The 15674-nt window shown below is 39.8% G+C and overlaps 1 protein-coding gene across 1 annotated transcript in view; it reads right to left on the bottom strand.

Moving 5' to 3' along the window:
• The window catches only part of PKHD1 (PKHD1 ciliary IPT domain containing fibrocystin/polyductin), a 455948-nt gene extending 443512 nt beyond the window's left edge, over positions 1 to 12436 (bottom strand). Inside the window, 6 exon segments of the mRNA XM_007972274.3 lie at positions 936 to 1014; positions 3797 to 3854; positions 7413 to 7521; positions 9894 to 10044; positions 10679 to 10756; positions 12385 to 12436. Coding sequence (XP_007970465.3) covers positions 936 to 1014; positions 3797 to 3854; positions 7413 to 7521; positions 9894 to 10044; positions 10679 to 10756; positions 12385 to 12436 — 527 coding nt within the window.
• Between the last annotated feature and the right edge of the window lie 3238 nt (positions 12437 to 15674).

The following is a 15674-nucleotide window of genomic DNA, read 5'->3' on the forward strand; positions in this document are numbered from 1 at the left end:
GGGACCAACTAGCAAATGTGGCACATTCCCAAGGATGTAGTAGGAGTTTCTACCCCCTACAACAAGAATAGTTTTCTAGTGAGGTAGGTTGACCATTGCTTAATGCCAGAAATGTAAATCCTGAGAGTAATCAGATCATGTTCTCTTCAACTAGGGCAAAATCAGACAAATGGAATAGAACAGAAGAGGATGCTCCCAACCCATCCCAAGTGAAGGAAAAATTAGACACCATGTATAGAATCTACACAGCTGAGCATATAGTAAGATTATTTTCCTTCTACCTTATAAATCCTCAGTACAGTTGCTTCATTTGTTGAATGATTACAGTTGCTTAGAGCTTCTTACAGCCTCTACAATTTCAACACTTTTTGTCTTGTTCTCCTCTCCCTCTAGTGTGGATGATTTAATAGTAACACTTCCCACCACATCTCCGGTGAAGAAAGTCATGTTGACATCCTAATCATTCCCAGAAAACATTAAAAGCTCTGTGGCTTTTAGTACCTGTGTCCACGTTTTCCTCTGATCCCACTAATACAATTTTTAAAGCACAAATGGATAACAACCAAATAAGAAAGTTATAATGGGCTTTTGGGTTTACACATCATTTTATAAAGAATCTATTTCAGCCTCAGAAACAAAGGAAGGAAGGGTGAGAATTCAAAAAGAAAATCTACAGATGCAATTACAGTTCATTTCACACTGAGCCCAGAGTGACTAGTTGTCAGTAAATAAATGGACCAACTTAATCGACCAGTTGCAATTACATTAGCAAAGTTTGCTGAAGCCCAGCTCATGAGGGACCATAAACTGCAAAGAGAGGAAAATAGCAATTCTGTGCCAACTGCTTACAATTTATTGCCATCAGGGAAGCTGGTCCCAGGAAGCCATGCAGCATGTATGTAACTAGTTAAACACAAAAACAAACACACGCTTACCTATCAATGTACTCAGCATCAAAATCAAAAGTTTCCAATCTTCCAGTCATAATCCAGCCATATACGTGTATTAGTTTTCCTGTTTGAAGAAGGAATTTTTTTTTAATTTAATGGACTCAGCTCAAACTCAATGTATAATTTTAAAAACCATGTTTCTTTTTGGTTACATATACTCAATATGGCAAAACAGGTCATGACCCAGAAAATTAATACTTTTAATAAATTGTACAACAGTAAGGTCAAGGGTATGATTTAGTGATAAATATTATACAATATAAAAGCTAAAATAAACTATTGTTTTCATCACAGACTTAATCATCTATGCATGGAGCACAGAAAGAAAAATGGGTCTTCTTCACAGTCTCAAAGTGTGAACGTTTCAGAAAGAAGGGGCTCGTCTCCACACACTGCCCTGTTCCATTCTCTTGGCTCTGTGGAGACCATCCATCCAACTGAGATTTAAGAACAATGTGCCTTGGGTGCTCCAGGCTTCACGAGGCTTTCCTCTGGGCACTTGCTAAAATGAACAGTCTTTTCATATGAAGAGGTTTATATCACACAATCTGATGGGTCTTCAGGGATCCCAAGTATATGCCTTCCAAATAATTAGAATATTTAACCATGTCTACTTAAACCATCACAGGCAATGTTTACAGGTGACAGAATGTGGGTTAGGGAGATAAACCTCAAGTCAAAGAATAGAAGAGAAAAGGGTACTGAGGGACTAAGGAGGTCATGAAATCCAGAAAACTGAGCCTCTTTATAGACATTGAAGGCCACCAAAGAATGCAACCAAAAAGATGTTCCCTTCATATTGCACTTGTGTGTTATTAATAAGAAGTGACTCTCATCTGCATCTTTAGTGAATGACTCTCACTAAAATAATAGAAACCTTCCGGAAGGTATTACGGCCACCATTTTGTAGGTGCATGGGTAGAATGACCTAATAACAGGCAAAGGTCACAGAGCTGGCAGAAACCCGGAGTCTCAAGTTTCCTGTTACTGCTAAAAAAAATTCTGGCAGAATAATTCTAATTTCAATAGGGCCAAATGATCAATTCCCTAGCCTTGGTGAGTATGACTTCTAGCTTTGACAGGCATAATTTTAAAACTAACAAAAGATTGTAGAAATTAGGAATTTCTGTGAGTTTTTGTTTTGTTTCTAAACAAAGATAGCCAACAGAGGCTGACAAATGGCCACACCAGAACACGGTGCTGGGGGATTCCATGTCGTACTGGAAAACTGCTAACCACGTATACAAACCCAACTGCTCAGAAAGCATCACCCCTCTTGTCCCTACCACCTCCGCCATCTCCCTGGCTGCTACACTGGGCAGGCTTCCCAAATGAAATGAGAGTATTCATCTGGAAAGGGATTATAAAGATGCAGCCGTATGAATCCTGCCCAGGGGGACCACTCCAACCCAGCCAGCCACCAATCCTTTCCCCAGAAGGTGGAAGAGACACGGAGCAGAACTCCAGCTTGGTGGGAGAAATGGGCTTGGCAGATCTGGGTGCCAGCTGACATTCCATTTCACACCTCTAACGGCCGGCTGCTTCCTCATCCCTCACCCTAACAAGACTTCTGCTATCTAAACAGGAGTTTCTAACACCAGAGCAGCAGGGACCCAAATGACTGCATGTGATTTTCACAGACCACATCCCTCTTTCATAAAATATCAGGTCCTGATTATTCAGACAAATGGAAAGGAACAGATCTGTGAAAAACCCGCATGAGTAAGAGCATGCCAAATTCACATTCTCTGAAATATAATTTAAATTCACTCATACATAATCTGTGTCTATACACACAAACATAGAACATATAAAACGCTTTTCAATAACTTAGATCTTCATTCTGACATGCTTGAGCAGTTGAGCCAATCAAAACAACAAGATCCATCTATGCATTTAGACACAACTATAATAAAAATTCAGCAACTTTTTAGCACACTCATACCATTTTGGAAACCCTAACAAGTGGAAAACCTTAAATAAAGGTAGGAATTTGGCAGGAATCAGAGAGCAAATTATATATAATCCTAGTTGTGTTTACTACTTAGTTTTAAGGCAGATTTAGCAATCCCTGAATCCACTTCTCAGTTGCAATCCCTTCTTTTATGTAAATCCCCCAGCTTTAAATAATCTTCTTTTCTATCCTCCTGGCTTTTATATATCTGTGTGCTCTCTAACTTTATAAACAAAACCCCCAGATGAAGACTAAAGTTAATGACAAAATGGTGAATATATGGGCCACTCTGGATTCTGGCTGTCTGGTTCAAATCTCAACTGTGGTTGAGCTGGAATTTATTATGGTATTATGGTATGGTTATTGACCTATCTCATAGATGTTTAGAAGCTGAGGCAGTGGTATTTATTATCTGTATGACTTTTGGCAAATTCCTTAACCTTTTGCTACCTCATTTCTTCATCTGCAAAATGGGAATAAAAATAGCTCTTCTATTATCAGGTTTTTGTGAGGATCTAGTGAGACATCTGAAGAGCTTAGACTGGATCTTGGCACACAGTTTAATAAAGGTTTATTATTATGTGAATGATTATAAAGTTAAAAGCAAGGATGATTCCTCCTTCCTCCAGTCTCCAACATCAACTCGTTTGATTTTGCTGTCCTCTTTTTTTTCATGTTTGCATTCCTTTTGTTATCAGTGAAGTAACAGATCAAAAGTGCCCAGAAGTAAAACCAAAGCACATTAAAAATGAACCAGAGGTTGAGTCTTATTTTCAAAACAGCATCAAAGAAGAAGCTAAATTTTCCCACTCATAAAAACGACTCCCCTAGGTTTGCAACAAGCTTTGGCAGAGATTCACAATTATTCCTATTTTAATAGAAGATTTCTTACCTGGAACTCCACTTGGTGGATAAACTTGGTGAACGATGGGTGTCTGCGCCTTGGAAAACTGTTTAGAAAATAGTACCACAAGTGAGCATGTCATTAAAATATTCACAAACACAGGAGGCACAAACCATTCCTCAGACAGCATTACTTGAAGGTAATAAGTGGTTACATTTCCTTGTGTCACCCTCACATCTTTCTAGTTCTTTTTATCCTTGTAATATTTCTATGAAACAGAAATGATGGATATTATCATATTTCTCCTATAGATGAGGTAGAGGTAATTTGATTAAGGTCACATAGCCCTCTATTCTGTACCATATTGTCCAAACCTTGACAAGCCTATTTCCACCTGCCCACCTTCCATACCCAAGAACACATTTTACTAGAAAGAAAGGTAGACAGGTCTTCGTGCAGAACGTCAGTCTTTTAATTCCATTGTTGTAATTTGATGTTTTGAGGCCTTGAAGATTTTGATTTTTCTAGAAAGGAATGCACTTATTTAATTGGATCAAAACTTAAATCATTAACAGCCAGCACCTTGGTAGGTATCGGTAAGCTACAAAAAATGAGAAGCTGGATAGGTACACAACTGAGGCGCTTACTGGAGAAGTGGAAGGTACCTGCTGTGAGGAAAATGACTCAAAAGATTCAAGGAATGGGAAGCAACATTGTTCTTCAAGGAGGAGGAAAGCAGCATCAATGGGAGCAGTGGGAGCCTGAGAAAGCCTGGCAGTGGCACTCCAAATCATCTTACAATGCCCCCTGTCCCCAAAGCACACCCTCTGCTGACCATAAGCTCCATAAAGGCAGGGACAATGTCTGACTGAGTTGCTGCTGTGTCTCTGTGCATAGACTAGTATGTAGACGACATTCGAATTTTTGTGAATGGATAGACTTGCCCAATCTGGGATGACTGATATACTGCCTGGAAGGAGAGGTGAGAATGAGACAATCTCAGGAACTCCATCTCACCTGTAGGCATCTGGGTTAATCTAAGATTAGTGCATTACTCCATCAGGAAATCACACCAGGGCCAATGTTGGACTGGCCAGACCAAGGCTTGACCTGTGAGCCAATGACTTACCTAGGAAGAGACCTAGTCTCCTCCTCCCTCCCCCTCCCCCAACCCCTTCCAGATGCCTAGACTACCACCATTCCATACAACCTACAGTGTTTCCCATTTGCAAAACAAATTACAGCAACAAATTGTTTTGTTTGGTCTTCTTCCAGAACCTCAGGAGTCCCAGAGAGAATATCACCAAAGAATAACTCATTTGTTAATCAACAGCCCTAATCAGACATTGAGAATCAACAGACATTTCAACAAAGCTGAAGGTGGCTTGCCAGGCATAGGTTTTAGGTATTGATCCATATGCTGTACAGTCTGCCATGAAGGCTAGTTTCCTCACTTTCTAAAGGAAAGGGTTAGAAAATAGTTCACAGAAAATATGTGCTGTCAGGGGGTCAGAATAACAATGTTGTTACTTCACAGCTTGGGAACTGGCTCTGATCACACCAAAAGATAAAGATTAATACAGTTACACGCACACCTGCCAAACATTCAGTCCCCACCCCAGCCTCCCAGCCAACCACTGCCCCTAGGCCTTCATACCAACATTATTTCAACTGGACTATATCATAGGAGCCTAGTGAAATACAGTAGTGGTTATTGACCTATCTCATAGATGTTTAGAAGCTGAGGCAGCTGGAACAACTGAGTCCAAACCAAATAAGGAGGCATACCTCTCTATTTCAACCTGAAATCTAGGAACCACCACTCAGTCTGTAATCCTTCTACCAGACTTCCATGGGAAACAGAGCAACCCCTTTATTACTCCCTCCCAGCACCTGAGATTGTGGTGAGGCAGCCTTGCGGTTAAACCTCAAACAGGGCTTCACTTGTGATTCTCTCCGAGCTGACACAACATAACATGGTACATTTCTAAGAGAAACAGGCCCCTGGTCACCCACCAGGCTAGAGACATGACAAAGTGAAAAATTAATGAGCTTCCAAATCAAGCTTCCTGCATGCTGATCCTCGGGCCCCAGTGTGGTCAATAGAAGCAAGAGAGGGGAGAGGAAATGCAGCAGATTAGGATGAGAAAGCTGCAGCCACCAGCTGTGTGATCAACCTTCTGTGAGTTATTCAAACTTGTCAGCGCCCACAGCAGGCCCTTTGCAGTGGACTGGCAAGATGGGATTAATTTTTAATACTCATGGTTCCCCAGTCCCAGTCCCAAAACAAAGAGACACGCCGAGTTTTATTTAGCTTGGAATGCCTCTCATTAACTGCATCCCCTGGTGATTTTTCATCAACTTGCCAAGATAGTTGAACCACTGACGGACTTGTTTTCTTTCACGTGCAATTTTAGGAAGTGTTTCTTTTATTTCTCCCTCTCGCTCCTAACCAATCTTTTAATAAGCAGGAAAACTACCATCTGGGGTGAAAAGGATCATGGTGATTAAGAAGCATGCTTGGACTTCTCTCTTCTGTTATGTTCCCTGAGACAGGATAGAGGTGGTGGTGCGGCTCTTAGTAAGAAAGAATGATATAATGTTTTTTCTTTCTGCTGCATACGTGCAAAAGCAAAATTCCAGAAAACAAGATTCTCTTGGATTAAGAAACAAGTTATTAAACGTGAAGCAACAGCAAATTCCAAATTTCAAAAACAAATAGCCTATATGGAACACGGATCGTAGGAGAGACGAATTTACAAGGTGAAGCCTTATTCTGAAGGAGCATTCATTAGAGACTGCATTGTATGTTTTGAAACAGCTTTAAACAGAGGTACCCCAGGTGAAGTGCAACCACATCCACAGAAGTACTGCCAAATCTCTGCCTTTCATAAACCATCTAGGACTTACCTTTTCGGAGATCGTTTAAAACTAATCTGAAATGGACAATAGACTGAACCAAATATAAATGAACTCCCAGTATAGGTATCAAGGCTGTAAAATAAGACAGGCATGGCTTCCTAAACTCTGTCTCTCTCTCTACTTCCTTTTTGATCTCCCCCAGCAAGAAGGAGAATTCAAACAGCAAATGCCCTTTTGGTTCAGTGTTGGAAAGACTTAACAGAAATATACCAGGAAGCAGGGAGAGAGGTAGAAATTGGGTCTCCTCACCAAGAAATGTGGGTCCTTGAGTGTCTTCACCATGCTGAGACTCAGCATGATCCGAGCTGTAAAATGAAACACTGATCCACAAAGGTAATCTTGGTGGCCCCTCTATGGGCTTCCGTTTAGATGAGAATTTAGAGTCAGATGCAGGTTCAAGTCTTGGTTCTGCTAGTTTACTACCTGATGACATGGGCAAATTATTTAATCTCCCTGAGCCTCAGATTGTTCATTTGTAAAAACAGGACAGTGAATAGCTACCCCATAAAATTGTGAGCATTGAATTAGATAATGTACATAAAGCATTTAGCTAAAGGCTGACATACAAGCGTTCAAAATTCATCTTTCATTAGTATGATCTAAGAAACTCTCTCATTACTATCCACCATTTTCTTTTAACACGGTCAAGCAGACACTGTGGCTCATTTACAATTTGCCTTTCAATAACACAAGCACACTCTCAGACTATGTAAACATACCTTCCTCCAACCTTAGAACCCACCTTGAAAGTACAGCTGTCTCGTGGTCCTGGACTTGGGCTGCTTACCAACTGTCCCCCGAAGTATGCTTCCAGGGAGTACAGACCCTCGTGTGCTTCAGACAGCAGAGATCTGAGGACAGAAAGTGGAAATCCTTATGACTCAAAAGCCATGAATTCCCAAAGCTAACAGCCCACTTGCCACTTCAAATTTCCTCCCTGCACTTGTAAAACAGAGCTAACCAAGGATTCTTATCAGCCACCTTTCACCTTAGATCCAATCATAATTATTAGACTTTAAGAACTAAGTCCTTCAGGAAAAAAAGTTACGATTTTTTGTGTTGAAACTCCCTGAATTGTTTTTAATATTTCATGTTTCTCAGAATCATAGGTTCATCGGACTTTAAGAATTAGAAGAGACTTTGATAATTCCCCATTTTCGTGGTTCAAAAAATGTCAGAAAAACTAAGAGACTTATGTGTAGGAGCTTCAAAGGTTAAGGGCAAAGTGGGGCTTGAATCTAGCCTCTTTCTGATAATTGTCCAAGCAGCCCATAAACACTTCATGTAGCCATCAAAACAGAGAGTCCTGGATCTTCTCTCCTCTACATAAATTTTGCAGTGGCTTCATTGCCACCTGATGCTGACATCCATGTTGATTTTTGTAAGAGGAAGAATATGATGAATAAGAAAGAAGCTATATTTAAGACGTGTCTCCTCTCCAAACCTTTCGAACAAAATCTTTAGTATGACCTTAAATATTTAGATCTGAATTGTCCATTGTGTTAGCCACTAGTCTTATGTGCTTATCAAGCACTTGAAATGTGGGTAGTCCCAATTAAGATATGCCGTGATTATAACATCCACACTAAATTTCGAAGACTTGGTATGCAAAAAGATATAAAGTATCTCATTATTAATTTGTATATATTACATATTGAAATAATATTTTAGATATGTTGACTTAAATAAAATACATTATTAAATTAATTTCACTTGCTTCTTTTGACTTTTTCAAGTGGCTAAATAGAAAATTTTAAATTACGTTTGTGTTCACATTATATTTTGATTTTGAAGTGCTGCTTTTGACACTGCAATGGCTGCTTTAGAGAAAACAATTATGTGTTTTTATGATAATGATGAGTAAGACAGTATTTTGTTGATGATAAACTGTACATTTTTCACACTTAATTGAATCTGATATTTGTCTTCCAATCAATTAGTATATTTAATAGGGTCATATTTCTTTTCTTTAAAAAGATGACATAAAATCAATGGTGCATCCAAAAATCATTAGTATATTGGGATAAAGGAGATAGGACATGTAAATCTCCAGAGCTTTGACTTATTTCATGGCAAGTCTTTGCAGAATGTCTATGCCCAAATGCACCATAAAACCTAAGGGAAATATATAACCCAGTTTTAAAACCAATAGTAGTGCTATAAAAAAGTTAAACTCAACAGACATTTATTGAACACCTTCTATTCTTAAGGTATTGCGCAATGCATCATGAGGACTACAATGGTGAGATTAAACACACTCCCGGCCCTCAAAGCACTTAATTCTGTGAAGATGAATCTGACAAGTGGGTAACTGACATGTAAGTGTTATGAGAAACTCAGAGCTGAGGCACAGGGTCACTAAGGCTACACATGTTGTACCTTTGTGTAAATTACAAAAATAAAAAATTCCTTCAGGGGTGATGAATTGCACAAAAAAGTGTAGGTGCACACACATACACCCTGTGGATGAATTACTACAAGTTGTTCCTTCTCGTTTCAAAAAAGGGAAAGAAAACTTAGTTGAGTGTTCAGGGAAGAGGTGGCATATGTGGTATGATTGGTGATTTTGATAGCCAAACATGGAAGAGGGGGAGACTTCCTCAAAGAGAGAACAGAAAAGAAAAGGAAATAACGTGGATTTTTTCCTCTTAACCAATCATCCACTTTTATGCACTTTATTTACTCATGCCTAAGACATGAGTAAATAAAAATGAACATGAACTAGTCTAAACTTCACAGGGCAACAAGAAGTTGAGTAGGAAAATAGATCCCCTGGAGTCCTATAAAAAGATTTTCTAGAAGTAATGTCAAACTCAGCAAATAGAGCCTAAAGCAAATTTCCTTTCTAACCACTTTGGGGTTTATGTGCAATCATTGTAATTATGCCTATTCCAAAAGATGAGTATTTGCAATGGCAAAATGGCACTATTTATTAAAATCTTAATAGCCATAGAACTCTGCAAAAAGAAAAAAAAAAAATGGAAACACAATCCAGCCCCTCCTTATGAATATCTCAAAGTTCTTCCCCATACTCTCATCCTCCCTTAAGCTCTAGATCCCAGCTAGGGACCTTTTAGAAAGTATATTCACATGAAACTTTTTTTAACAACTATAGCTGGCAATGGAATCACAGCAAAAGTTGCTCTAATATGTCACCAAAAGATACTGAGATAAGCAAAAATCCCTCATCCTGTCTGGTCTTCCTATTCCCAGACAGGTATACCTGGTCTGGCACGTCACCACAGGCAAATCCAAGAAAACAGGAAAGATGTCACAGGGGATACTCGGCAGTGCGGGCGCCACCATGTTCGTGTTCACCAGGTGTATCTCCAATTGAGAGCCATTGTTGGGGTAAAGAACACCCGACTCCAAACCTAACGCAAGTGAAAGAAATCTCAGGCTGAATAGAATTGTCATCAACACAGGATAGTGTGAAACTGTGCTAAGATCCTGGGGGCAATGTAAGACATTAAATTTGCCCAAGGATTAAATTAATACTCCTCACTTCCTCATAGCTGCTGTATAAAGGAGTTTTCTCATTTACGATTTTATGAAAGAGTTTTCTCTCTTCAGGTTCACCTAAATCCAGAAAAGAATTTTTCAGCCCTCAGATTTACTCTTTACTCTGCTGGGGATGGATATGCTAAGGAATGGTGTAGAAGCTCCCAAGTAGAGGACTGTCTTTAAGGAAGATAGCCAAGGTTCTGGGAGATGCATTGCTGAGCACTATGCTACACACTTCCACATCATCTCACGTAGAAATCCCAGAGTCCCATCCCACAGCCTGGAATAGGAAAGTGGACACAGATGTGTCATGGCACGCTGTGCTTTGCTTCCGTGACATTAGCAAGTCAGTATCTAGAAAGACAGAAGTTGGTCAGTCTATTATCTCCCTTCAGGCCCACTTTTACACCTGTACTTAGACGAGGAAGAAAACCAAAGACTCATATTCTTTAGGATTGTGGGTCAATACATAAGAAACATGCACTTGGTAAAACCCCAACCTACCATCAAAAATGACTGTGATCCACGTTCCCCCTGCAAGGCTACCTTCTTCAGGTTCAATATGTAAACTCAGGTGAGGTACTGTAAGTAAGTGAAAAAAAACATTGGTTTTGAAGGTCAGATTCAACCAGTACCTTCCCCAATATTTTAAAGCAAAATTTAACCTGCATTAGAATCACTAGAAAGGTTTGATTAAGCACAGGTTGCTGCGCCATATCCCCAGAGTTTCTGGCTCAGTAGGTCTGGGGCAGGCCCAAGAACTTACATTTCTAACCAGGTGCTGCTGGTGTGGGAAACACATCATCGGAAGCCCCATTTTAAGGAAAATTTTGACCAATTCTTCTCATCTTAGACATTCAAAAACCCTGCATTCATCAGGACAATTCTGAATTTCTACTGCCCTTGGAAAGAGCCTCAGGGACATATTTGGGTCCTAATGAAAGCCATACTATCTCTCTGTGCTCTCTTTTCCACTCTTTAATCAAGTGGCCATATATCCCTGTAAAGATCACCAATTATCTCCAGTCCCGGAGAGGAAAAAAAGACTTCCATTAGGTTGGTGCAGAAGTAACTGCTGTTTTGCATTCTTTTTAATGGCAAAACTGCAATTACTTTTGCACCAACCTAATAGAAGCTGTTCCTATTTCAATTCTCCTGCTTAATATACTGTCCTCTAGTTTCCCCTCATGATGAGAATGACTTCCCAAATGAATACAAAATTCCCTAGATTTTTGCCTTGCCTGCTGAGAGAGGGGATGAAGCATGGATCATTGCTGGAATTTCCTTTTGTTTAAAAAAAAAAAAAAAAGCAGTAAGGAATTTATATGCTAGGCTAGATTGGATTCTCCTGTATAGATCACCAGCTAAGCATGGGCCTTAATCAATCCCTCCATCTTTGAAGATGTTCCTGGATATGCCTTGATGAAGGAAAGGCCAAGTTAAGGAAGCCAGCAAAACTCATTCAGCTGCTCAGTGAGGTAATAAACAAAGAAAGTGTTACTGACAGAACTATTTATAGTTTCTTTATCAGAAACTGTGTCTAGCCCAGGACTTCCATATACAGTTATTCTCATAATGCACTTCACATCTGAGGGTGGTGGGGAACCATGGCACATTAGTACAGCCATTTATGGCAGCCCCAGCCAGACTAGACCTTCCTCCAAAGATGATTAGATACCTCTATCTAAAGAAGCCCAAAAACAAATGCCATAAAAAATACAGAGGATAACCCCCATTCACAGAGAAAATTGAACAGATGATTTGAGATAACACAAGCAGTCTAATTATTATGACAAGTTATTCTCTTTGGGAAGGTCGGGCAGTAAAATCTAAAAAGAATTACATCACATAGCCCAAAAGGAATTATAAAAGAAAGGTTATAAGTTATTGTTAAAAGCTCTGCACTATAACAGTAATCTTCACTGGCCATTAAAAACTGAAGTATACAATCATAACATTTCAGTATGTAACCTCAACTGTTAAACAACAACAACAAAAAACAATTATCCAACAGATAATTTAAACCCAAAAGCAAATACTTTAACACCTCCTCTAAAAACAATATTTTTAATTCAATTTTTTGATTGACAAGTTAAAAATGCATGTATTTATGGTATACAACCAAAATAATACTTCAAGTTTCAATATTAGTTCTCAAGGTAACCTATTGTGTTCTTATCTATAACTCCTTCAAAACACATTCTACTGACCTGCCAAAAGTAGTACTTCAACACCCATCAGAGAGATCAGCCACGCAGTCATCCTGTCCACTTAAATCAATACTCTTAAGATTGCTCAGACATTAAAAACATTTTCAGTTTTGATTGGAGCAGCATAGCTTTTGTGCCTTCTAAAAAATAAAAGACGTAAAAAAATTATAATTTTGTTTACATACTATTATTCTGCTATACTGAAACCTGGAAAATTAAGGAGATGAGGTAAACATGGCCTTAGGGTCTTCAAATGGACCCACCATCTTTCCAAGTTCAGGAGAAAAGGATCGTCTAAGAACCTTGCATAAAATCATCCCCACTCTGCCCTCCATGTGCCACCAGCTTATTGTATGCGTGTCCCACCAACTCATTTTAAGCTAGATAAATAATAACAACTTTTTCATTAACTCATAATTGAATAGAAGCATGCTTTAAAAAGAATTCTAGAAATTACAATTCTAGTTCCTGGTGGGGTGGAGTCTGTTTTGCTTTGCCCTGTGCTTTCCCTCGTGCTGCTCGCCAGTTTGAACCCTGCACTGCAGCCACGCTGTTCTCACCGTCACTCAGACAAGCCTTCCACACATCAGCCTCTGCCTTGGCCCCTGCTGGTCCCTTCCCGGATTCCCTCAACTCTCTCCGTGGCCTCAGGAGATCCTGGCGCACCTTCGTGGGGCTGCTCAGGAGCCCCTCCTCCGCTGATTCTTTCCTCGGCTATTTCCACAGCCTTCCTAGTGTGAAAGTGTGAAGGTCCCACACAGGGCTCAGGACATTGGAGTGGATGAATACATATTTAAATACCCTAAATCTGGGTTTACCTAATCTGAGATGAACAGCTTGCACTCTCATGTGGGATGGCAGAGTCCTTGGAAGCCTGGCGGAAAACTTAAACGCCTTTGCACCCTGACGCCTGCTCTAGGGAGAGTGCCGAGCTGCTCTCCAGCACCCCATGGCAGAGGGCATAGACAAAATCCTCTTAAAAATAGCGCCTCTGAAATTTTCTGAAAGTTTGAAAATTACAGAATTAAACAACCACATGTACTACTAAATACACATTTTACATATATATTTATGTTTATGTTTATTACATATACAAATATAAATATATTTAATATATATACACACACACACTTTGTGTAGGGGGGAGTGTGGGGAGGGCAGGGTCTCATTCTGTCATTCAGGCTGGAGTGGCATGATGTCAGTTCACTGTAACCTCCACCTCCCAGATTCAAGAGATTCTTATGCCTCAGCCTCCCAAGTAGCTGGGATTAGAGGTGTGTGCCACCACGCCCGGCTAATTTTTGTATTTTTTGTAGAGATGGGTTTCCACCATGATAGCCAGGTTGGTCTTGAACTCGTGGCCTCAAGTGATCTCCCTGCCTCAGCCTCCCAAAGTGCTGGGATTACAGGCGTGAGCCACCACACCTGGCCTTTCAACTTATATTTTTAAGAAAATGCTGAGATTAGCAGAGGTAGTTACATCATTTCTGAAAATAAAAAAGCCACAAAACACTCCCCCCCAAAAAAAAATCTGCAAAAAACTTGCAATAAACTTACCTTACAGGCATGTTCTGATTGAGACAGCTCAAAATCTATAATCACATCTATTTAATACAACACTGCAAACATTTATTTTATGCCCACTACATGCTAAGCACTGTACTAAGATTTGGGAAAACAAACAGATAGTCTGTGTACCTGCCCCCACCCAACTCCAGTCATTACCAGATAAGGTAAGTGTGGAGGCTACTTGGATTTAAGAAAGGAATTCTAGTATTTTCAAGTGGATTCAGCAAGTGTTCCTTTTCGTTGCAAAATTCCCAAATTTTTATATCTATTTGAAATAGAATTCAACTTATAAATATTCCATTTTCAGAATACATCTACTGCATAGGGAAAAGTACCCAAGTGTGTTTGCTACTTAGTCCAAAAACACGAGATCTGACTTGCTTGTTACACGGACAAAATATACTCAGCGCGGGAGAGTCTATTTTCAATCTGGCTACATGACTTTAACATTTCTTCTTAACGCCTACTCCCAAGCTTAGAACAATAGAAATGAACATTCTCACATTGGTTTTCTTAAAACCCTACATTCAAAACAGCATCTTTTTCACATTAATTATAAATGTAATTTTTTATTAGTCTATCTACTAATTCTTCCTAAAAATAAACTCAAACTCTCTTTATTTCTCATAACTAAAATTTTTCAACCACAGAGGAGAGCTGTGTGCATTTATTTAGTCACGTTTTTGTTCTCTTCCTCTCTCCCTCCTCTCTCTGCTCTCGCTCCCTCTTCCCTTCTTCCTCCCTTCCCTCTCAGCTGCTCCTTTGGGACATCAAGGGACAAAGCTGCAAGGCACTGCTATAGATCTCCCATTTCTTCCTTTTGTTCACCAGAACGTTAACAAGAGATACAACACCTAGGAAACAGAGAGCAGAGACTTTTCTGGATCAAACAGTACCTTTTTTTTTCTGTTTCTGTCTCCTTGTGACTCAAGGGAGAAATGATCCTTTCTAAGTGATCTTATTTCTCTCTGTCAAGAACCGACGGCCGTGTTATCTGGTTAGAGCTCAGCCTGAAGCAACAACGCAGGTAACTCTCTCACGTTAGACTATAACTCACCTAACTCGTTTGTGTCCCAGCCAAATGTGTACCAGAGTAAAAGTTCAGACCTGACCATGGGCAAGTTTAATGATTAACAGAAGCCACTCAGGCTTTTTCCTCAGGGCTCGTTAGTAATGACCAAAGAAAAAAATGTCTTACATTTTTCTACACACTTACTGCATGTACCCCAGATAAGAATTTTAAGTAAATTCCACCCAGTGAGACAAACAGGCATTCAACACTGAAAGACATTGCCAGCAAATCAGTGATTGAACAGAGGGCCCAAGAGAAAGGACCACTAGAGGGCTGATCCCCATTCATGAACAGTCTCTCACTCTTCATCCTGAAGAGTTACTCATAAATACCACGTTATGGGCTGTTATTCACATAACCACTGGAGGGGTATGGGTCTAAAGAGGTACAGAAGGGAAGTGACTTGGTCAAAGTCTTGCTGAGAAAGGGTTGACTGATTCTCTTCATTTTTCTACTCTTCATCCTCCCTCTTGACCTTGCTTTTTTAACCAAGAGGAAGTCCTTGACTTGTACTCATCACTTTCCAGTTGTACCCAGACCATGGGCCTCAGTCATTGGTTGAACCAGTGGGCTTAGGAAGGTCAACACCACCTTCTTACTTGGTATATGTCTGACTTCTCTGTTCCTGTCCCACTGCCCATTCTGATTC

The sequence above is a fragment of the Chlorocebus sabaeus genome, chromosome 17, assembly GCF_047675955.1.
Source record: "Chlorocebus sabaeus isolate Y175 chromosome 17, mChlSab1.0.hap1, whole genome shotgun sequence".
NCBI lineage: Eukaryota > Metazoa > Chordata > Mammalia > Primates > Cercopithecidae > Chlorocebus > Chlorocebus sabaeus.